General features: G+C 46.3%; 1 protein-coding gene across 1 annotated transcript in view; it reads right to left on the reverse strand.

Moving 5' to 3' along the window:
- Plxnc1 (plexin C1) overlaps positions 1 to 24,836 on the reverse strand; it is a 149,946-nt gene that overhangs the window by 20,626 nt on the left and 104,484 nt on the right. Inside the window, 5 exon segments of the mRNA XM_036169690.1 lie at positions 2,211 to 2,388; positions 15,749 to 15,895; positions 20,137 to 20,335; positions 21,348 to 21,472; positions 22,653 to 22,691. Coding sequence (XP_036025583.1) covers positions 2,211 to 2,388; positions 15,749 to 15,895; positions 20,137 to 20,335; positions 21,348 to 21,472; positions 22,653 to 22,691 — 688 coding nt within the window.

The raw sequence follows: 24,836 nt of genomic DNA on the forward strand, positions 1-24,836 counted from the left end.
GGGGTGGAGCCAGCCAGCCAGCCAAAGAGCTCTGGGCTTGCGTTATAGGGTCTAATATTTCAGAGCTGTTCCTGAAACATTATGCTGAGTCAAGTCTGGAAGTAGAGACCCTGAAGACAGAATCACCCATCATCCGAGGGACTAAAACCTTAAAAAAAAAAAAGCAACCTAGTATCACGTGTGCATGTTCATCCCCAGAGCGCAGTGTGAACTCTTCTCCGTGGTCCCTGTAGACTCTCTGTATACTAACACACCAATCCAGCTAGTGCACCATAGTCATGATAGTCGGAAGGTAGCCACAGCTAAGTGTTGGCTTGGCTTGAATGTGTGCAGTGTTTTATGAATTGTTAGGTTAGCAGCAAGTCAATAGCAGCATTTAACTATTAGGAGGTTGCACGAAAAAATCTGGACTTTGGATTTCTCTTTTTAAAAACCTAGTAATGGGGGCTAGGGAGATGACTCGGTTGGTAAAGGCACTTGCCTCCAAACATGATGATCTGAGTTCTTTTCCCAGGCCCCACATGGCAGGAACCAACTCTCACATGTTTTTATCTTCAAAAGTAGATGTGTCTATGTGCGCGCATGCACGCACACACTAAATAAAAATGTAATTAAAATTGTTTTAAATCTAGCAATAACCAGATATGGTCGGTAGCTCATGCCTACAAGCTAACATTCAGGAGGCTGAGGCAGGAGGATCATCACAGGTTCAAGGTTAGCCTGGATTCAGTAGTGAGTTCTCGGTCAGCTAGGGCTACAATACTGAGACCCTGTCTCTTTTCCTCCTGTTACCCACCCCCCCAAAATCTGGTGACTGTGACTCTGTAACAACCCACAAGGCAACGTCTGCAGAACCCTAAAGGCTCTCTGTCTTAGATGACAAGTCTTTCTAGTTAGATCAGGCTCTGCCATTTCCTGTTCCTAGGTGGTGACATTCTGTGCGTATATGCCTTCTGTCCCTCAGGACACGATGCCACCAGCTTGTTCTACCCTTACCCAGCCTCAGGGTTGGGAAAGGGTCACCTGGTGGGCACAAACCCAGGAAGGGCCTGCAGACTCTGCTGTGGACTTTTTGGCGGGAAAGCTAGAGCTGCTGGGCCGTTTTCCTGTGGTTATTAGGATGGGTGTGCCCATGTCCTTTGTGGTCAGAACCACACACTTCCCAGATGCTGTTCAAGGCAAGTGAGCTGATGGTCGGGGTCAGGCTTCAGTTTCCTAGATGGGGCTGCCCCTTCTGCTTCTCTCTAAGCAAAGGAGCTAAGCCCTCTTGAAGCTGCCAGGTACTCCAGGCCATGCAAGGGAACAAAAAACGTTGGTGCAGAGAAGCGCCTAAGCAGCCTGCTTTCTCTGAAGCAGCCTGCTTTCTTGAAGTTGCTACACATTTGCATGGCCTCCCCCAAATTTCCTAAGCCTGCCTCCAGGCTTTTCTCAATGGTTTCAGCAGGCGGTTTGATTGGTGGGGGAGGATTTTAATTGCCTGCCTAGTGGAGGTCTACAACTGTACACGGAGAGGAGATGAACCTTGTTATGCTGTCTGTCACCACGGCGATCCTGCTCTTCTTTCCTGTCCCATTATCTGCTCTAAAATCCCACAGCAGTCTCTTGGGAGGGCTGCACGGAGCTCAACTTTAAAATGTTGATGAACATTTGAGAGAAATGGAGCCCTGTTAGCTTGCTCACACATATGCTCTCCTTTGCAGTATACCAATAGAGCCCGCAAATGAATTCATAGCAGATGCTGCTCCGTGTTGGGGGAGAACGGAGAATACACTTAATGCAGGGTGCGATTAGCAGGGAGGAAGATGACCTTTCCAGCAGGCTGGAGTTAACGCTCTGTGGCTGAGCCACCCACTAATGACATGCTCTGTATCACAACAAACAAATCAAATGCCAACGTGAAGAGCTACACAGACTGAGGGCACCAGGTTTACACCTTCCTGTACTTCTCGATGCAGGGTGATGCCATGTGGTCCCAGGGTCAGCGAGCACACTGGTTTACAAATACAGTATTTTTAAAATGCCATCTTGGAAGGATGGTGCTTCCTGGGAAGAATCAAGAAGCACAAAAGAGAGCCAAGAAGTGCTTGGGTCCCCAGACATGCCCTCTGGGAAACACTGAGGCAACATAATTGTCACCCAACAGAAAGAAGGGAGGAGGGTGCGTTGCGGGGGTGGGGGGTGGGGGGGCGTGTTTCTGGAATAAACCTTACCGAGACCAATTTCGTTGAGCTGAAGTCCGTACGGGGAACCATTTTTGCTTAGGAATGCCTGGAAAATCTTGTCTTTGGCTTGGCCTATGGTGTCACAGTCAAGAACGTTGACTGCAATATTCCGACAGACATCAGCACTCTCGTTTTCTGGGATTTTTTCAAAGACGACATTTAATGCCTGCAAGAATACGAACAAACAGGATCCAGAGTCTATTCGGGAACTACAGCCTGAAAGGCATTCATGAAAGACACACGGCAAGTCCTACTAACACCTCTGACAGCACATTAGCAAATAGCGTATCGCATTATACTCCTCTAATCTCTTCTCCATAATCCATTCTTTTCAGGGATAATGGAAAGGAAAACAGAAAGTTAAAACACTCCTTATGGAGCAAGCATTGAATAAATATATTGGAGAGGAAAATATATACATGCATAAAAATTCTGCAAAAAAAAATAGTGATTTCTAATTTCTAAAAAAAAAAAAAAAAATCACTTGGAAATATTCCACAGCAAATGAGCACAGACTGGTGATTATCTTCTTTATTAACAGAACCACAGAGTCCCAGAAGTGAAGGTCCAGGTGACCGGAAAGGTTATGAGGTCCCTGTCTTGATCACTCCAAAGAGGTCACTTTTTAATATGCAGCATTAATTATGGCAGCACTCACCTCCTCCTCCACTTTCAACATCTGCAGTCAGATGTTTCGGAGTCCTCATTAAAATACCACGATCCCCACCCTGCACTATTATCCTTGCATTAATTACATTCCCCAGCCATTGCTAAGTTGTACCAGTTAACATTCTCCCGGTGCAGCAAAACCTCAAAATCTAACTAATGGGGGAAGGAAGTCTCTATGTATGTGAGAAAACGGAGAGCCAGGGAATATTTTGAAAAATAACCTAAAAGCAATTTCAGGTTTACTCTGTCTCAGAACAAATGCACAGATCTGGAAAACAAAGTTTGGCCTGCTGCAGATCCTTGCGGGGAGGGGGTGGGAGGATTGATTCAGAGTTGAGCAAAGAGGATTTGGTAAGTAATATGGCATGACTCAGAGTCTTCGGCACCATTATCAGTGAGCTGGGGGGACTTGGGGACAGTGTGAAATGCACAATTGGCTAGTTCGTGGGGGCCTGGCTTAATGAGCGAATGTGAAAGGTTAAGAATCGTGGGTCCAGAAAGAAGTGGAAAGCAGTTCTGTGTACAGATGTTAGGTCTGGTTAATTTTGGTGTATGAGATTTTTTTATTTATGTGCAAGTTTTCATAATAAAGTTTGTCATAAAAATTTTAAAAAAGATGTGGGACACAGCTAATATGGAGAGGGGGGGGGTCCTTAGGATTAGCAGAGGTGCATATGGGGATGGGGAGTTAGGTCAGAGAGCTTGCCTAGCATGCATGAGACTCTGAATTCCATCCCCTGCAATGCAAAACGTAAAATGTGTATAATGGCCCCCCCTATCCAATACTGTCACAGAGGTCAAGGAGGCAGTGTACTCAAGGGGTGCTGCAGGACTAAAGGATGATGGTGGTAATGAGGGATCAGGTCGATATGCTCACCACTGTAGCACTGGATTAGTATACATTCATTTGGAAGCGGAGCCTCGGTCCACATCGGCCAGCGCATGCACAGTGGTTGGTAACTGACTTCGGAAGGTAACTGATGATGAATCGAATTGACATTACCCTTAGAAATCATGACGGATGATCAGGGCCTGTGGCTCACAGATCCCCACAAGGTCATGAGACATCTGAGGCTCTGGCAGGTTCCCAGAGCCGTGTATTCTCTGGCAACGGTGTGTAGCTCTGAGGCCACTCTTGAGGCCTCTGCCCCCATCACTTACCCAAAGGTCCTTGCATCCAGCACTCTCACCTTGGGAGCTAGGATTTCAGTGCAGGCAGCAGTAAAAAGACAAATCTTGCTCTGGGATCCTGCATAGAGTTCCGGGCCTCATGATCACAGGGTGTTCTGTAAATGCCCTGAGTACTTTTTGGCTAGCCAGGATTCTACACATGTGTGGTCATTTTGGTTTATCGTCACGGAAGCTTCAAGAGGCAGTCATTTCAGTGATGCCGAGCAGGGCTTTCCCAAGGCAGAGAGTGGGACACCCATCAGTGAGAAAGCAGTGCTCACCATCCACTGAACTTGACAGGGACCAGATTCTTAACTACCCAGGCTTTAGAACCAGGAACGTCAGTGTCCACAAGCCACCCAACCTATGGCATTTTGCTACAACAGCCAAGACTTAATATCATCCCCCTCTAATCCCATTTATGATACAATGGTTACTTTAGTCCAGTCCTAGCCAAATGATTTAAACTCCCATACTAGTAGAATCTGAACTTTGGAGTTGACCCGTAGTCTCAGTGTGCTCCAGGTTAAGGCCCTGTCCTAGAAAGGTGTCAGTCTTGCCTGCTCGATAGGAAAACCTGTGTCCTGGGCAATCCAGCCATGAGCAAGGGGTTCAAAATGCTTCTCCCCTCGTGATCGAAAAACAACAAAATGCCAGACAAGGAAGAATGCAGGGTTCCAGATAAGTGGGAGAACTGTTGAGTGGACTGTCTAGAAACATCCAACACGGTGAAGACTCATACCTAAACCCTCTCCTCTCTCACCTCCCGCCTTTAGAGACATTAGGGCCTCTCGGCATAGAACTGCCAAGTGCCTCTCAAGACATACTGTTTTTTAATGGGAGAGGGGCCTTGAGTGTCAAACTCAACATGAGGAACATGCTAAGCACATGTGCTATCAACGAGCTACACCTGGTCCTAAGAAATACCTCTTTGAATCTTTTAACCCCCAGGTGAAGGGCAAACTGCTGTGACACCCCCACTTTAGAGCAAGGAATCTGGGGCCCAGAGGGCTCAGTTAGTTGCTCCAGGGACACAGCTTCTAAGTGGTAGAGTCTTTGAATAACTGCTGAGCTGGTCTCAGGGCTTGCTGAGCTAGGGTGGCCCTCCTAAGCTTCGACCCATCCTCCTGGGGCTCTGATGCATCCAGGAACCTGTCCTGGCCACCAGGAACCCCTTCTCTTGGACCAGCTGGAAGCAGAGCCCTTTATTGGAGCTCCCCTCATACACGAAAGCTGGGCAGGGTACTCAGGAGTAAATTCTGTCCCTGCGGGCAGGCCACTTTCTTTAGTCGTGGCTCTTCTTGTCAAAGGCACTTCAGAGAGGCTTTCAAGATAAAAATGAATGGAGAACACCCTTTAATCAGAGCCCCAGCCATCCTGCCTCATGAAATAGTTTTATTGGCATTTACAAAATACCATTCTGTTGCTACCTAAAGGGCACCATTGTCTTTACCAATAGCACCTCTTTATAGGCAATAAATGTTCTTAAAAGCATAACCAAAAGGAAAAAAATACCTTAACTGCATGTAAACTAATGTAAATCTGCCATTGCCTCCAACAGCTATCTGAGTGGAAAAGAGGTAAAGAGGCATTTTACAGAGTCCACAGGGAATTCTGAGAGTAAATCCAGACACAAATTGATTTGTGTTCATTTTTCATGCTGGTAACGCTTAGTGCTCAGACAACAGTTTCCTAGAATGTGAGTGGGGGGGGGGGGGGGCTCAGGTCTCACCTGAGTCTTAATAGTCCCATCCAGAGCAGGGACACTCACCTGAGCCTCTCTTCTATGCTGGGGAACACTAAGGGCCCACGTCACCTCAGAGTGTGAGCGTGTCAGGGTCTGCCTTTGCTACTCTGCCTCATAGCAGGGTCTCCTCTCTACTGTGCACTGTTACTGCCCAGCTCCTCCGCTGTTGAGGCCCACAGAGCCAAGCCCCTCTGTGCCCTTCTTGATGTTAGGGACTGCTTAAAACCTGCTCTCAGAGCCAGTGGCGCACGCCTTTAATCCCAGCACTCGGGAGGCAGAGGTAGGCGGATCTCTGTGAGTTCGAGGCCAGCCTGGTCTACAAAGTGAGTTCCAGGCCATCCTGGTCTACACAGAGAAACCCTGTCTCGAAAAAACAAACAAACAAAACAAAAGACCTGTTCTCAGGTCCCTCACAGCAGGTCTGGGAGACTCGCCTGCCACTTCGGTACACAGAGAATCCCCTGCAGGCAGGATAGGAGGATGGAAAGTTGAGAACATTCAGTCTGATCTGGTTCTATAGGATTTGTAGCTCATTTTCTGCTCATCACAGAAGGCCAAAGTTCTTTGAAGCATACCCTGTCGCTTCGCTGGAAATGAGCCTCTCTGTTAGCCCTGCAGCTCCCGACGGCCTTGGCAAAAAATACTGGCAAAGCTGTGGTAGCCTGTGTGGCTGGTGTCTAACCAACAGCCATGCTGCCTCTTTGACTGATGGCCAGAAAAGAGCCCAACTAGGGGAGAGCGATGCCACTGGTGGGCGCTCTCTCCCCTCCTCCACCAGGCAGCGGTCATGTGACTAAGCCATGGGCTAAGGAAAGATTCTCTATCCCAACAAAAAAAAAAGGGGGTGGGGGAGCTATGGCAACCATCCAGTGAGCACAAGGTCAGGGCCAAGGGAAGCACAGAGGTGGTGAGCCTGGGCTCTGTTGAAGATGGCTGATCATGAGGCTGTCCCTTAGGAATGGAGATAGTCACCTCCAGTCTGCTCTGAGACACACTTCGGCTCCTTTTGACCCTTCAGGTCCTGTTGATCCCCTTTTCTCTAACCTGAAGCCAAATATACCCACATTCATGCCGCTTTGCCAGTTTTACAGTAGCAGGTCAGTTCATTCATAGACACATTGATTTCGCAACAACTAGGGCAGGGCATCGTAGATGATACCATTTGCCCCAGTGCAAGCCCTGAAGGGAAACCCTGGTAGACAAGGATAACTGTGAGATAAACCCAAGTCCTAAGACCTGGTACGGTGGGTGTGATGGTTAATCTTGACCGTCAGCCTGACTGGATCTGGAATCAACTAAGAAACTTCTGGGAATACTTATGACCACATATGGCAGCACCTTCAGGTGAAAGCCTAGAAAGAGGAGGTCTGAAGAAACAGCTTTGATGTTTGTCTCCCTGCCTTTATGTCTTATGGGTAACTTCATCAACTCAGCTGCCGCCGCTGCCACCACATCCCTTTGCTGATGCCGGAACTCAGTTTCTTCTGGCTTCCAGCGCACACTGAAGACCAGTGGCTTTCCAGGACTCCCCCAGCCTTTAGCATCAGGTGGGGGCCACCAAGGCATCCAGCCTCATGGACTGGGCAGCTTACTTGAGAGCTAAGCCTCTCCAATATGAGGACAGCTGCTGTTGGATTACCCAGATTATAGCGAGTAAGCCATTTAATCAATCTTTTTGTTTGTTTGTTTGTTTTTGGAGACAGGGTTTCTCTGTGTAGCTTTGCGCCTTTTCCTGGAACTCACTTGGTAGCCCAGGCTGGCCTTGAACTGACAGAGATCCGCCTGGCTCTGCCTCCCGAGTGCTGGGATTAAAGGCATGCGCTACCACGGCCCCACATAATCAATCTTTTAATAACAAACTCTGTTCTTTCAGAGAGCTCCTACTAACAATACAGCAAAGTGGAGACAAATGGGGGTGTTTGGGGGGTGCTAGTTTGGAGAGGGGCATTCAGGGAGGGCTGCATGGAGGAGGTGGCATTATGAACTAGGTCTGGAAAGGAGCTGGTGATGAAGACTCTCAGCTACCAGACTTAGCAGACTGGAGGAACAGCAAGCTTCAATCTTAAGTCAGGCTACCAGGCCAGGATGTGGAGAAAAAGAACCCCACATCCTTAGGATGGGAGAGACTGGAGCACTCCTGATGCACACCCGCCTTCCCCAAACTACCCCTCTGCTAAGGAAGAAGCCCTGCACTATTTTTAGGGCAAAGAGTGATGAGAACACTCTTTGGAGTTTCTAATAATAATAACAATAGCCAGCACTTATCGAACGTGTACCACATCCCAGCAATGAATCTTCTAATTTCATCGAATCCTCGCAAGTCTGTGAGGTGGGAACTATTATTAGCCTTGTTTAACAGATGGAGACGGGAGATAGAGAGAGGTCTGGAATCTTGTCCCAGATTACAAGCGGTAGGGTCACACTTGGCTATGTCCAGACTCCCACTGAAACGCCAGGAGGCTCGTCATGGTGTTCTCCTTGCTGAGGGCCCTCACTCTGCTGAGGTCCTCGATCAGTAGGCAGTAAGTGGGAACGCACCAGGGCTAGAGGAGGCTTGACCTTCTAACTGTGGCCTGGCATCAAACTGCACACAAAGCACCATCCTGAGGCACGTGGCTTGGGCAAGACTGTACATAGCGTGCAGAGCCTCTGCACACCGTCCTGCCTCTGCCGCTGGGTGTGACCACGTGACCAAATTCTGGCCAATGACTTTCAATGGATGTGTTATGTGGCAACCCTTGGGAAACTTCCTTGAAAGACAGCTGGTGACCATCTGTCCTTTCTTGCATAGCCCTGCTGAGGTCTTGCTGTGGGAACGTGGGAGGAGGACCAGGAAGCAGACACCTCCTTCCAAGAAGTTACCTGAGGGCATCCCGGAGCAGGGCTGCCCATCCTGGCACCCCACACTGGGGAGAAGTCAGCCTCTCTGCTGCCTGATCTTGGGCATCTGGACCTCTGTTCTACACAGCTGCACTGCCTCCTAACAGCGAGATACGGAAGGAAGCCATCAGGCAGACGAGACCATCTGGAGACTCCAAGCTGGAGTGCTTGGGAAAGGGCCTGACAAGAATCTTCACAGCAAGCCTCAAGCCAGTCTCTGCTCGCTAGCCGTTCAGGTTGGTCATGGTCACCTCCTGTCCACAACTGCCTGTCGGTATTGTCTGCCCTTGGCTGCCCATGCCCAGTGCCAACACAACACACGGGTGTTTCAGATGTGTTTTTTCATGACGACAGAGACAGCTCAGCTGGCTTCCTTGCCTCACCCATTATCAATAAATAACCAACAGGAAGGCCTGCAGAAGAGACTTCCTCTTTACCTTAAAGGTGACAAGAAAGGCTGTCTCAAAGAATGGCCACTTCCTCTGTGCCAGGCCAGGTGGCTAGGTGTGCTACATACCTAATTTTCTGACTTCAACACATGTACAAGGGTAGGGTTTTTTTTTTTTTTAATCACTAACTGTTTGCAGATGAACACACAGGTTGAGTGTTCATACAGTCACACTATTAATAAGGGGCTGAGACCAGTTTCATACCCAGGACTGCCACAGCCCCAACCCCACCTCTTTGGTCCCAGCACACGGGTGTATAACTGAATTCCTGCTTGGCTAGTGGCTCTCCCCAGCTTGAGGAACTGAGGGAACATAAAAAAAAGGGGGGGGGGCTTGTTGGAGACTGGGAGAAACTGAACGTTAGGAGAGCACTGTCCCAGGGGAGGACTGTAATGCCACCTGGGTGACTCCTCTGGCATATCCTTGGCTAACAACAGCTGGATGCGGCTGCATCCTTTTTGGGACACCTTATGATTTCTACAGAGTAATGGTAAAGGCATGTATTACAAGCCAGCAACTTTGTCATAAAAGGTCTTTGAGCAATAATTGTTCTCATTCAATAAAACCTATCAAATACATTTCTACTTTCATTCCAGGGCCAAATGAAAGTCAAGAGGAAAGTCTCCTTCTTGTACCGAACTCAGAAAAGCTGCAGTTGGTTCTGCTGCAGCCAGTGGTCCTGGCGCTCGACCGCCCCATCTTCCACCGTGCACCACTTTTCTCTCCTTGTCCCACCAAAGGTGGACAGCTCATGGTTGGGATTCTGCTCCCCTAACAGAATAACAGCGGGCAGAGAGGAGTGGAAGAGAGCCTTTTCCACACTGAACAAGACAAGGTGATGGGGACAATGTTCCCAGTTTGTTTCTATGACCAGTTTCTCTATGCTTAGAATACTTTTGCCTGCCCTACAATGGAAAGAACAGAGCTAGCAAAGATTTGTGGACTGGGAATGCTTTTTTTTTTTTTTTTAGATTTCTTTCCCTCTGTCAAGTGTCAGCTTAAGAGCTGTCAAACTTTTGATAGAAGATCAGGTAGAAATATTTAAGGCTTCCAGGGTCATATGGTCTCTGGTACAACTAGTTAACTCTGCCATTGTAGCAGAGAGCCAACCATACATAATACATAGATGAACACACAGTACTGTGTTTCAATAAAGCTTTATTCATAAAAATGGTCAAGGGCCATCATTTGGCCTAAGGCTATTGACTGATGGATGACTCCTGCTATATTTAACACTATCTTCAAATGGAAAAGGACAATGCCAAAAGACAAACCTGGAAAATTATTTTCATTTCCATCATGATTTGTGATACCACTCTCCCATTCAAGTACTAACTAGGCCTGACTCTGCTCAACTTCCAAGATCAGATGGGATGGAATGTGTTCAGAAAGGTATGGCCATCATCAAAGCTTCCATTTTGTAGAAGGTATAAATATAAATAAGGATTCTAACAATGAAAGAATATTAAATTTGTGCCACGGAGAAGAAAATTAAATACTTTTGTACTGAGATAACTAAATTATTTTTCTAATTCCAAGATTATAGGTGTGAGGAGAAAGACCATGAAGAGGAAAGCCATTGAAAGCCCATTTAAAGTTAATTTTTCATTTTCCACAGCTTGCCATCGACTAGGGAATGACTTACCTAACACGATTATAAAAAATGGTCTCACTCTTTGATCAGGAAGCTAACTATAAAGCTAGTGATGGTTTCAGTATTATCTCAAGTCATAATGGAAATGATTTGCACTATGGTAGAAAGAAAAGGGGGGAAAAAGAGCTTAAGAATTGTTAATTAACTTCACTGTTTCTCCACAAATGCTAGGAGTATTAAAAACAAGATTGCTGAAGTGCAGACATCAGGACTTAATGAACAATGGGATGTAATTGAAGTAACGGGGAATGACTTAATCGGGACAGTGGGTTGTTTAATTACGGGGATAATGGATCTTCTGCAAGGACAAGCTAAACGGAACCGAAGGGGCCTGTGAGAGGTAAGGAGCACTCAGGAGAGCCTGCTGGGGATAGCCAGTGTTGTGTTAGCTATGGAACATTGTATTAAACATGCTTGTCCCCAAATGGTCACCACTGGGGAACAGGCCGACTTGGTATCGGCTGGCATAAACCTCCCACAAATCACAACAGAAGCATTTATGTTTCTGCGGGCATGTCCCCGTGCTTTGTCAAGAATTTCTAATAATCTTAAAGACTTTCGTACAGATATGAGAATGAGTGTAATAATGTGTTTGTCGGCACACTTTCCCAGGGTGCCAAGATGCTATCTCTCCAATACAGCAGATTGGCAAGCTCATTTCCTGGGTTTAAGAGTTCAAAAAACCATTTCTTGCTTAACTTTGATTACAAGTCAAACCCCTCCTTCTAATTCAGCACGCCTGTTACGAGTTATTGGTTTTTCTCATCTCCTCTCGAAACGGAGGCCAATGTCCCTTCTCCCATGTGGTCCACTTTCCTGGAACTGAGATCCTCTGAGTTGTAGACCCTGTGCTGTGTGGCCACACTCCTAACACCCAGGTGGTGGGCCAGGGCCAGGCTTTCAGTTTTGCAGAGGGGGAGAACAGGATGGATAGGTGGTAGCCTACTCTGCCTGTCAACTCTGAGCTAACTCGTGGGTGGTGTGTGAGGGTGTGTGGAGATTAGCGGTCCTCTCTCTCTCTTACCTTTCTTTCAGACAGGATCGAATGTAGCCTAGACTGACCTGCAACTTCTTATGTAGCTGTGGGTGACTTTGAACTTAAATTACATTTATTTATTCATTTCTGTGGAGGGTAGAGGACAGCTTTCGAGGACAAGCTCTCTCCTTCCACCCCGTGGGTGCCAAGGACTGAACTCGGGTTGCCAGGCTTGGCAGCCAGCACCTTTACCTACTGAGCCATCCTGCCAATGCAAAGTCTCTCTGAATCAAGTCTTCACCTTGGTTTTTGAGACAATGACCTCACTGAAGGTGGAGCTATGGCAAAGCCCCTGGGAACGGCACAACTCCGTTCCCTAGCACTGGGGCTACAGGTGTGCCGGAGTGAAATTTTAATGTGGGGACTGGAGATCTGAACTCGGGTTATCATGCTTGTATAATAAGCACTTTACCCTGAACTCCTCCACATTAAAGGAAGTCTTGGGTGGTGTGTGAGATGACAAGCCCTCCCCAGAAGCATCAGTGAGTGAGCTGAGATTAGGGCCATTTGACTGCCAGATGCCAGCCTGGGGCTCCAGGTACCAGAGCCGGAGTGGCTTTGAAGGGCTTTGCTTGGGCGAGTCAGAGGCAGCATCCTCTCAAGATCTGATGAATAAAACCTGACTTCTCAGAAAGATTTGTTAGCATAATGATTTCAAATACAAGAAACTGGCAGCATGGCTGTATGTTCTAGAAAACACCCTACACCTCAGAGAGGAAACATCCTAACCTAGGAGGTGTGAAACCTAACTCAGAGTTTGTTGTGTGAGGCACTGTTTTCTGAGCATGCATCCAAATGGGCTTTTTCTCAAACAAGGCCCTGCCAGGGCACCGATTCTGCTATTTCAAGGAGTTCATGTGACTGTTCGGGAGCTTTCTGATCTTCCTTGATAGAATTTACACACACACACACACACACACACACACACACACACACACACAATCCAATTTGTTCACCACACCTTGGTTTTCAATTACATAAACCACCTCAGGCAAATTTAGCAAAGCAAGGCTTTGAAAGCTACCAGGAATGGAGCCTGGGGAGGGGGGAGGAGGGATGCAGGGACCAGGGGGAGGAAGAACAGGAAGAAGGGGAAACAGAAACAGAATGGTTCAGGCTTGGAGAAGTTGTATGAAAGGAAATGAAAAACCTTAAATTTTTAATATTGACCTTCTGGTAACATTTTTGTCATACAAGCGCAGACGGGCTCATGTGCCTTCTCTCTCCGCCTCTAGTATAATCAGCCACCATGAAAGGGGGGTTGGAAAAGGTTCAACAAAAGGCATTAGAAAAATCATTCTTAAAGGCAAAGGCCCTAGGAGCTGGGGCCCACCTCTGTGCCAGCCTCCCTCTGTGCACCGCACATGTATGGGAGAAGGACAGTGCATAGATTTAATTTTGCATCGCATTTCCCCCGGAGGCTATAAAGGGGGAAAATTCAAGAGTCGACATGAATTTCTTCAACATCAAGTAACATTTTGATGATGAGTCGAGTGGTAACAAATCAGAAACACATGGTCTTAATTGACTGTGAAATAAATAATGTTTCCAAATGAAAGGGAGAGCATGTGCTCAGATGTAAAGCTCTGGAAAGGACTCCAACCTCAAAAGTTTTTTTTTTCAGGCAGCTGACTTCCCCTCCCCGCCAGACCTGCCCCCTCTCATCTCCTCCCCGTCTGGTGCAATGTTTTGTGAAAAGAAATCTTACTGGATCCCCGAAACCTATATCCACTGGTGAACATTTCTCTTTGGGGACCCTGTGAGGGCTGTTTTCTGTTGTTAGAACAGGACACCAGCCTCACCTGAAGCTGGGTGGTTTCTACGAGGAAGAGGTTGATTGAGTTCACAGTTCTGGAAAGCTGAGAGGGCACCATGCTAGCCTCTTCCTGCTGCTGTTGAGTTTGGTGGACAAGCAGCAAGAAAGGCCACAGGGTGAGAAAAGGAGGTAACAGAGTAAACCGAGGATCCCCAGATGACTTATGTTACCTCTGTGGGAGAGCAGAGTTCCTCTCTGTGTTTGCATGCATGCACCTGCATGTGCGCATGCATGTATCTGCATGTGTGTGCAGCAAATGTGCTGTATACTCTTTTAATCTTTCGAACACCTCCATGAGATGGGCAGACAACATGAGTATCACCTTTACTTCACACATGGGGTGAAGCGGAGACATCCTCAGTGTCACCTGGCTGGCTGGTGGCAGAGACAAGGTTCAAATCTGGCTGGTTCCAGAACCCAGGCTCTTAGCCCCTATGCCAACAGTTCTGGAGTAGCCCATTAAACATGCAAAGCCCAAGACTGAGGGGCTCAGTGGTTAAAGGCATGTACCGCTCTTGTAGAGGACCCAGGTTCAGTTCCTAGCACCCTTGTTGGGTTGCTCACAACCACCTGGAACTCCTGCTCTGGAGGAATCTGATACCTCTGGTCTCTGTGGGGACCTGCGCTCATGTGCACACACTTACATGCAGACATACACACAGGCAATTAAAAAACAAATAAATCTGTGGGCTGGGGAAATGGATCAGTGGCTAAGAATATTGCCTGCTCTTGCAAAGGACCTACACTCAGTTCCCAGTGCCCACATGGCAAATAGAGATACATGCAGGCAGTCACTCCTGAATATCAAATAAAAATAAAGAAAAAATAAATTTTTAAAGATGCAAATCCTAGGCCATACCCCCAGACTTGCATCTAGGGTCCCCTAACAATTGGTCAAACACTCTCCAGGCAATAGTGAGGCATGCTAAAGCTTGAGAATCACTGCCCTGCCTCCGAGATGCTGACGGGTATCCACAGAAGCCAGAACACTGACAAGTGCTCCCTCTCAGTACGGCTTCCTGCGTCTTGCCTGGCTGCTGAGCACACTGCCATCTTTAATGGGGGCTGTTACATATGGCGTGAGGGAAACTGGAAATAGCTAATCTATTGGCTCCTCCCCGCCCACAGACATGACATAACCATAATACAGTCCACAGCAGAGTGGTGCCTTCTTCAATTAGGGAGTAAATTCTTCCAGAACGATACCACAGGACTCACCACCCAGAGCCAAGCCACAGGAGACTTAGCTCTGCAGCGAGCAATTCCCGAACTCCACTGGCGTCAACTCCTTCCCTCTCCACTAATGAGGTGGTAAAGAAGCCTAGAGTCTCCATAGAGCTAAAGAGCAAACCAAAACACAGCAACCTTCCCCAAGTCTATGAGAATGGAAAAGCTTAGAAAGCTCCCTAGCCACACAGGAGATATCTTCCATATGGGGCTTCTGCCCCCAAATTCCCCAAAGGCCCTAGAGTGCTGTCTCTTTCTTGGGGGGACAGTTGAGGGTGGCCGGAGCAGGAATGGGTTAAAAGGAAGTTCTCGGTGTCCGAGACTCTCAGGCAGCCTGGCCCGTTCTCCTGGAGTGATCCACAGCATTCCTCTAAAAATATCTATGAGATCACAGTACATTAAGTGCGCGACACCAAACATTTGTAACTAATCCATGGAAATAAAGGAAGGCGTCATGTTGCATGGGGAACACAGTGAGATTTGTCTTGTGTTATTGTTCTAAAATAAGACGGCCTCAATTTGGTTGAAATATATCTTCACACATTGTCTTCCCCAAGCAGAGCCATTTGAGAAATTCTGATTGCAATTATAAGTGCTGAATAGGGAGCACTTTGCATTTCCTTTGACGATGCTAAGAGCTATAAGCAATCCTGATATTAAAATCTTTGGAAATTGATGAGTACCCCAGGCATCATCACAATGTTTTCTTCCCCAATCCAAGTAATTAAAATCTATTATATGAACACGTGTGAATATTTCATCAACTACCGCTTTAAATTAAGTAGATGCATGGGGCCTCCCACCATCCGAAGGGTATTGGTTTTAGTGACCCACCTACCACCCCTTACCCTCTGAGTCTGGATGGGGTGCAAACTCACCACAGTGTTGAATTCGGGGACCTGCCACAGCAGCCAGTCTTCATTGAGGGTGTACAGCGCCTTGCAAGTGATCACATCTACTGGACCCTTATTTATTTTCTGGTTCAGAGTCGTTACCAGCAAATAGAATGGCTCCCCAACAGTCTCCTTGGAAGAGATGCCAAAGCAACAGTTAGCTTTTCTGGGAAGCCCATGTCACTGCCGTGAGTGAAAGGCGGCAGTCCTTGCAAATAATGAACATGCTGTGACCAAGAAAATATGTATTGAGTCACTAGAGACCAGGAGCAAAAGCCAGGAAACTGCCTCATGCACACTCTGCATATGCACATAGCTCCCCAACACTATGGGAGGCATCCAGTAGGGCCCTGCAACTTCATGTTTAAGTTCCTGTCTGGCAGACTATTGCTCATCAGTAGGCTAGTGCTTACGAACAGTTTCTGGAGGTAGAGATTTAACCTTGTTTACATTCCTGTTTAATTGCAAACCAAAAATAAGTGGCGTTAAAAAAGTACTTCACAGTTGAGTCTTGGCGACAGGGACTCGCGCAAGATTGTTTTAAACACTTGCTGAGGAGGGTGGCCTCTCAGAGTTAATGGTTTGGTATAAGGGAAGTGGCCTTCACTTCAGATGTTTGTAGCCTGTGTCCCACCCAGGTGCCAACTCTTGTCTCTTAACATCCAGACACCTCCTGCACACTTCCCTGGTCAGATGGGCAGTCTTGTCGCTCAGTCAGGTTTATGCCTGGTCCTCTCAGGCTGGCCCAGGGCTCCTGTCTCCAGCCTTCCCTCTGAATTTGGGGCTGGTGGCTCTAATGTGCAGCCACTATGTTCAAAGGGACACTGTAGCTCAGGAACAGGCTATGTTCTGCTTCTGAGGCATGCAGCCCTGGGTTAGTTTTGGTTCCTCCTAAATAATGAGGTTTCCAGGATCTATGAACGTTAGGCCCCTAGGTGGAGAAAGAAGGGCTGTACCCAGGCCAGGGAGCCAGAGGACCTCAGGAAAGATGAAAAAGTAGCCACGTGGCTCCAACTGGAGCCCTGTGTTACCAAGTTCGTTTGCACAGCTAACTAACTCAGCTTTCAAAGGAGGGTCCCTTTGGCTCTCTCTGATCTCCTGTGAACCCCCTACTTTGGGGACTCCCACTCTGACCCCCCGATTCTTCTTTTTTACTTCCTGAAAGCACAGTCCCCTCCCCAGGCCTGGGCTTTCCTCTTGCCCTTCCCTACCCTCCACCTCACCTAGTCCACTCCCTCCCCACCTTTCTTTGCTTCTCTCTCCTCCAGTTGACAGATCCTTGAGTGCCTTTCTTATGCAGGACTGGGGGAGGGGGATGTTCAAAAGTTTCCAAGGAGGGGCAAGGGGACCAGTACCTGACATTTGGTTCTCACAAGAAACTGCCTTTATTTCATGGTTCCTAATCTCACCGCTATCTGCCTGCCCACCCCCCCGCACCTTGGGTAATGTCCTGACCACAAAGCTAAGAGCCTCACTTCTCTCTTCCTTACCCCATCAGAGGCACACCAAGGGCCCTTTTGTGGGGGCTGGATCATCCACACTGGTTGGCACAGAAGCCAGCCAGGCTCCCCTGGGCTAGGCAGAGGGGCAGCCACTGAATTAAGGGCTCACTACCCAGTATTTTCCAGAATTCTTGAAACTGATATGGTGACATCTAGCCACAGTGCCACTCGGGCCCACAGTTCTAACCCTAGCTAATCACCCCTAGCATCTCTTGAGGACCCCCTTAAGAACTTAGGTACCACTGGGCAGCAGTGGCGCATGCCTTTAATCCCAGCACTCAGGAGGCAAAGCCAGGCGGATCTCTGTGAGTTCGAGGCCAGCCTGGTCTACAGAGGCGAGATCCAGGACAGGCACCAAAACTACACAGAGAAACCCTGTCTCGAAAAACCAACAACAACAACAACAAAGAGAACATAGGTGTCTGCCCACCCTGTGCTGCACAGGACACCCCACCCAACCTGGATCTCTGTAGCAGAGGCAGTTTGAAAAATCTTTCCCAAAGAGATTGATGTGTGACCAGCCTAAGGAACCATAGGCCATGAGATTTCTTTGTCATCAACTAACACAAGGTTTAGGTATGACTCACCTATTGAAGACAAGTCTTTTCTCTTTGGAAGACACACCAGAGCTGACTGACTGTCAGCTCACAAAGGGCATTCAGAGGCTGGCTGCCCATGCCAGCCTTGGACCTACAAATCTCATCAACACTGCCTTGATTCTCCCATATGCAAAATGACCATAAAGACATCTCCAGACCATTAAGACAAGATAAGCTCCTAGCCCGGTGTCTGACATGTACAGCAAATAGCAGTCATTATTGTCCCCATCAGACCTTGGAGTCCTAGAAGGGGATATTACCTGATGGTTGCTTCTTGCTCAACATCTAAGAGCAACTGGGCTCGGGCAGTCAGGCTCCCAAGCCCCCTGATCACCAGAGGGAATTCTTCCACTGAAAGTGGAAGTTCTGCCCAGGACTGGCTGGATGCCACTTCCTCCTGGGCACTGTGCCACACCCCCGCTCACCACCAAGTGCTCCACACACTCTTGAATCAGCACAGAGAAGAAATCTTGACCCAGAATGCTTTGCTCAAGGGGGCTGCTTGGGCTAGGAGCCCAGATTTTCTCAACACTTCACTCCTTTCATGCCTAAGAGCCGCTCCTGAGAGCTCAGTGTAAGGAAGAGTTGGAAGTGGATTTCAAACCAGGGGATGCAAACCAAACCAAACCAGCAACAGCCAGCCAGCAAGCAAGCAAACAAACAAACAAAACAACAAAACAATGCCCACGGTGGGTGAACACACTAACTGCAGGGATTCCGGGGAGCTAGGTGGGTGGCTGGGGAGCTGGGGAACAGCCTCAGATAGCAAGCTTTCCTTTTTCAACAAAACCCTCCTGGGCCAATGCTTTCTGATGCCTCAGGGGAGGAGGGGGATTGTCTACATCAGCCACAGGGATTCCCTGAAGGAGTTTTCAGAGACATTGGTGTGGATACCAGCCCAGGGCTTTTGACTTAGCAGGGCCAGCTGAGGGACTAAGAATTGGGGACATACATATTAAGGGGGTCGGCTACCTGTACTCAGCAGCAGCTGTGGCCCACCCAACCACAGTGAGACTCAAAAGCAGGTCACCCCAGAAATAACCACTTGACACCTCCCCAGAGCAGATGATGTATACCAAGTAAACAGAAAAGGAGGCAGATTGCATTAATCTTAATAAACGGCCATTGCCTTGGGAATGGGGGGTGGGGGGAGTCGGTTAATTTTTTTTTTTTTTTAAGAAAAAAAGAATGTCGTGCATCTCCTCCTAAGATTGCATTAAACATTAAGCTAGGCACAGTCTGATTTAGAGTGCTGCTTGTGGATCTCAACTTAAGCAGCCCTGTTAAAACCTGTGGCATAACAGTGTGTCTTCTTCAGAATTAAATTAGATTCCTAAACTAGCTGCAAACACACAATGATGCCATTTTTTTTTTTTTTTTTTTTTTTTTTTTTGCTGGAATCTGGATGATCCGGTGAAATTAAAGGTGGATAAAAACCTTCCACACCAGGACCTCAGAGAGCTGAATAAAGACCAAGTTCAAGAGAACACCCTCACTTTCATTTTAATATTTTATAATAATAGCCAATATTTACGGGGTTCTTACTCACCACTGAGCAATGGCATATACTTTCTCATCTGTGCTTAAAAGAGCCCAACAATATTCATCTTCTGTCAGCTCCACAGGTAGTATGCTAAGTAAGGGATGCAGCTGTCTGAGCACCAGACCCAGCCCTGGGCTCCAAGGCCCACTCTGCTAACCCCATGGAAACCAGAGAGAGTTTGCATTCAGAAAGATTTCAAGATGAAATTAAATTCAACCACATTCCATAGTCACTTCAAGAAAGTGAACTCTGAGGACAGAAGGCTCATTGGAGATTTGCTTTCATGCTGGATGCCTGGGAAGAAGGGACCATCGTTAGCTGTCAGCATAGAGGTGAGTAATGCTGTATGTCAAGCGTGATTTAGGGGCCCCAAGAACGGTTCGTGCTCATTGGCATCTGAAATGTTCCCTAGTCTCAGAATGGGCTAGCAGGACCAGGAATGCCAATGTCAAAGGTCAGAAGAGGGGCTCACATTTAAAAATTTTGCCTGAGTGATTCCTAAGTGAATTACATGTACAGGGACCACTACCAGAACAAACAAACAAACAAACAAACCCAAATTTTTTTTTTTTTTTTTAAATTTCCATTCAATCCGGAAGACCCAAGATCAAGTTCAGTCAAATGCTGACACCAGGGAGCATTCTGGACTTAGATCCACAAAGGCACATGCTAAAAATAACTGCCTATTGTCTTACCTCGGACACTGCAGTAGAGCCCTGTGGCACTTACCCGGAGGAAACCAGAGAGGCAGACGGACATCCAGTTTGTAAGCAGCTTCTCCACCACAGATTCGGTGCGCCTCAGCATGAGTTTGGGCTGCATATTGCTGCATTGCTCCATCAAGTCCCGGGTCAGCACCTCCAGGATGCTGGTCAGGTAGACCAGCTTGGTTTGCAGAGCGATGGTTAGGAAGGAGGCAAACAGACACCTGTTTAAAAATAGAGCTGCAGTGAGCCATTGGCCACGGACTCAGCTGGACGGCACTGGTTTCCATGGAGTCTTGCTGGTAACAGGGGATTGTCTTATGAGGAGCTGGTTTTTTTTGCGTTGTTCAGATTCCAACTGATTCTGTCCTTATGTCACAAAATTACCCACCAGGCCTAAGGACCCACATAGACTGCTTGCCTAGTGCATGAAGCCCTAGTTTTGATACCCAGTAGGGCACATATGGGATGTGGTGGCAAAGCCCAGTAATTCCAGATCATCCTCAGTTACATAGTGAGTTTTAGGCCAGCCTGGTGTGTACATAAAACAATACATAAACCACACACACATCAATTTCAACTTTGGGATATTTTCTGTTTTTAGCGACAAGAAGGGAGTCTCTTTCCCCAAAATTCACGGTGTTTTTAAATTTAAAAATAACACTTCTGCTTTTTTGGGGTTAAGAATTTTCTTTCTTCTTTTTTGGTGTTGGGGGTTTTTCAGGGTTTTACAGGGTGCTGTGTGTGTGTGTGTGTGTGTGTGTGTGTGTGTGTGTGTACGCGCGCCTTCAAGACAGACTTGGTGTTGGGCTGGTGTGATCTGAGTTGCTGATGGCATGGCTGCCTAAGCACCCTGTCAGCACCACTGGGAAGGTGCATGCTGCATTTCAGGCAGTGCTTTGGGAACAAGGAGCTTGAGGGCTAGAGATTAGCTCAGTGGGAAGCACCTGTCCAGCATCCACACGGCCCTTGCTAACCAGCACTTCAAGAAGGAAGCAATGGTAAAATAAGGAGCTTGGGTTTTTGTTTGCTTCTGAGACGGTCTTTCCACACAGCCCTGGCTGGCCTGTAATTTGTTACGTAGACCAGGCTGGTCTCAAACTCACAGAGAGGCAGAGGCAAGAGGATCTGGACCACAGGCTGGGATTAAAGGCATGTGTCATCATACCTGGCAGGTATTCAGGTTTTAATATATCTGCTAAGTGCTTATCAAAATACAAAAGTATTAACATGTACCTGTCCTTTACCGAGAAGTTCTTCTGCTTCTCAAGGGTGTGGATGACAGCAACTAGGAAGCTTTTATTACAGATTAGGGCGTCCAAGGCTGTGAGACTCTCATTCTTGTCATTAGCATCTCTGTTCTGCCAGGGGACACCAGCAGAAGAAGACAGCAGCGGAGTACGTAAGATACTATAACTTATAGTATAGTACATAAGATAATATAACAGTATAGTATATAAGATAACTTAGTATAGTACATAAGATAACATAACTTAGTATAGTACATAAGATAACAGTATAGTATATAACTTAGTATAGTACATAAGATACTATAACTTAGTATAGTACATAAGATAATATAACAGTATAGTATATAAGATAACTTAACATAAGATACTATAACTTAGTATAGTACATAAGATAATATAACAGTATAGTATATAAGATAACTTAGTATAGTATATAAGATACTATAACAGTATAGTATATAAGATAACTTAGTATAGTACATAAGATAACATAACTTAGTGTAGTACATAAGATACTATAACAGTATAGTATATAAGATAACTTAGTATAGTACATAAGATACTATAACTTAGTATAGTACATAAGATAATATAACAGTATAGTATATAAGATAACTTAGTATAGTACATAAGATACTATAACTTAGTATAGTACATAAGATAATATAACAGTATAGTATATAAGATAACTTAGTATAGTACATAAGATAACATAACTTAGTATAGTATATAAGATAATATAACTTAGTATAGTATATAAGATACTATAACTTAGTATAGTACATAAGATAACATAACAGTATAGTACATAAGATAATATAACAGTATAGTATATAAGATAACTTAGTATAGTACATAAGATACTATAACTTTGTATAGTACATAAGATAACATAACTTAGTATAGTATATAAGCTACTATAACTTAGTATAGTACATAAGAGAATATAACAGTATAGTACATAAGATAACAGTATAGTATATAAGATAACTTAGTATAGTACATAAGATACTATAACTTAGTACAGTACATAAGATAACATAACTTAGTATAGTATATGAGATAACATAACTTAGTATAGTACATGAGATAATATAACTTAGTACAGTAAGTTGAAAGTTAGAAAGTAGACCCACAATGGCTTTTCCAAGAAAATGAATGATTTAATATTGAATTCATGACCCAAAAAACCCACAATAAAAATTAAAAGTAATAATAGTGAGGACAATGATGATGTTAACACTGAAAGTCAGACAGCCATTGAGCTAAAAATGAAAACTTAGAGACTTACATGCATATCTTCAGTGAAGATGTGTGTGAAGCCACCTGACTGAGAGGAAGGAGACACTTTTATTATTCATAACATCCAAAGGAAATGAACAGTGTATTTTTGTTATAATACTCAAGTCCATTTTAATAAAGCAGAGATGCTATTTGCTAATCTGAAGAGCCTTCAGGCTTGTGCTCCTTGCCTCCAAGATGTAATAAATAACTATTACGCTCTCAAGAAACACCAGTGGCTTCTGACGCCTCTAAGAATAGTCATCAGCATACATCAGCCTCGGTTTTTTTTTGTTTGTTTGTTTTTTGTATTTTTGGTAGATTACATTGCATTTAAAAAAGAACAAACTCAAAAGTTAAGGAAATGGTGGTGGGAGATTATGGAAATATCAGACTTCTCTTCAAGCAACTGACCTGTATGGGTAAGGCTCCCACAGTGCTAACCCCTAAAGGAGAGGCTCCCACAGGGCTGACCCCTAAAGGTAAGGCTCCCACAGGGCTGACCTCTAAGGGTAAGGCTTCCACAGGGCTGACCCCTAAAGGAGAGGCTCCCACAGGGCTGACCCCTAAAGGAGAGGCTCCCACAGGGCTGACCCCTAAAGGAGAGGCTCCCACAGGGCTGACCCCTAAAGGTAAGGCTCCCACAGGGCTGACCTCTAAGGGTAAGGCTTCCACAGTGCTAACCCCTAAAGGTAAGGCTCCCACAGGGCTGACCTCTAAGGGTAAGGCTTCCACAGTGCTAACCCCTAAAGGAGAGGCTCCCACAGGGCTGACCCCTAAGGGTAAGGCTCCCACAGGGCTGACCCCTAAAGGTAAGGCTCCCACAGTGCTGACCCCTAAGGGTAACAATTAAATAGTTGAAATAGCTTTTTGTAATTACATTTACTTATAGGGGAGGGAGAAGGCATGCCACTGTGTGTGTGTTTACAACTCTTGAGGGTGAGTTCTCTCCAATGTGAGTCCTGGAGACTGGACTCTTATTGTCAAGCTTGGTGGCAAGAGCCTTTACTCTCTGAGCCCTCCTGTGGCCCAAGAATTCGTCCTTGACCTTCTGTTGGGAAGCATCGGTATGCTGGGTTCCTGGCTCAAGGTTCTTTCCCGTTTCATTCAAATTTCCTTCTTCCAAGAGATTAGATATTCCGTTTACCCTATCTCTTCTATTTTCAGAAAAACAAAAATTAGTCTATCTATAGAGGACCAGAAGTTCAGGGTCATTCTTTGTGACATTGGGAATTTGAGGCCAGCCAGTAGTCTGGGCTGCCTCTTCCTGTGCTGTCCTGAAGGAACTGATCACCAGGTTATCTGGAGCACCCAAGCTCCAGGCCCAAACATGTGGCTCCCTGTCAATCAGCAAAGCGTCTAATTAACACCTGGCCTCATCTGCTGCAGAGGGCTCATCAAGAGGCCTGATCTGGGGGAACTCCCCCCCTCCCCCATCACTATAAGCTCAGTTTTGACTTGGCTTCCTTCAGAGAGTTCTGAAAACAAATTCCCTGGTGGTTTTTCTACTTGGGTCCTCTCTCCTAATGGCTCCTCTGACTTCATCATCTGGCTTCATCACTTCCCATTTGCCTTTCAAGATTAACACTGAACCCTGAGTTAAGTCAATCAGTTCAGCTCCTTGTGATGACTTTTTCTCTTGCCCTAAAATAACATCGCATTATGCCTAGGTTTTCGTTTCCTTTTGAGACACTCAACTCGCAACCATGTTCCTGGACGCTCATCACTGTGCCTTGTCCTTGATTACTGACTTTAGAGGAGAATTTCTTTTCCAGGCCACAGATTATGCTGTTCAGCACTCAAGGGCAATCATTAACTGTAGAAGCCCACACAGTACTCATCTTGATGCTGGAAATCTCCGTTATTTTATTGCTTTTAAATTCTTAATGGGGATCTCAGAGAGAGCTAGGAACTAGGACTCGTGATTGGAGCTTCTCAGAGGCCCTGAGCATCACCCTGACTCAGGGACTTGAATTCCCTTTCTTCAGATAAGGTAAATGGATAAGGTAGGAAACAGCAAATCTCGGTATTCTTGGAGAATAAGTCAAAAAGCTAGTCTTATTTGGAGTCTTCTTGATTTATAATACCAAGGCTTAGTGCCCCCACCCCCACGCTCCAAATATGGCAGGTATCTTGTGACAATGTCCTAACCTCCTGACAGCACATTATATATCATAGTGTCTGCTGCTAGAAT

This window comes from Onychomys torridus, chromosome 20, assembly GCF_903995425.1.
Source record: "Onychomys torridus chromosome 20, mOncTor1.1, whole genome shotgun sequence".
Classification (NCBI taxonomy): Eukaryota; Metazoa; Chordata; class Mammalia; order Rodentia; family Cricetidae; genus Onychomys; species Onychomys torridus.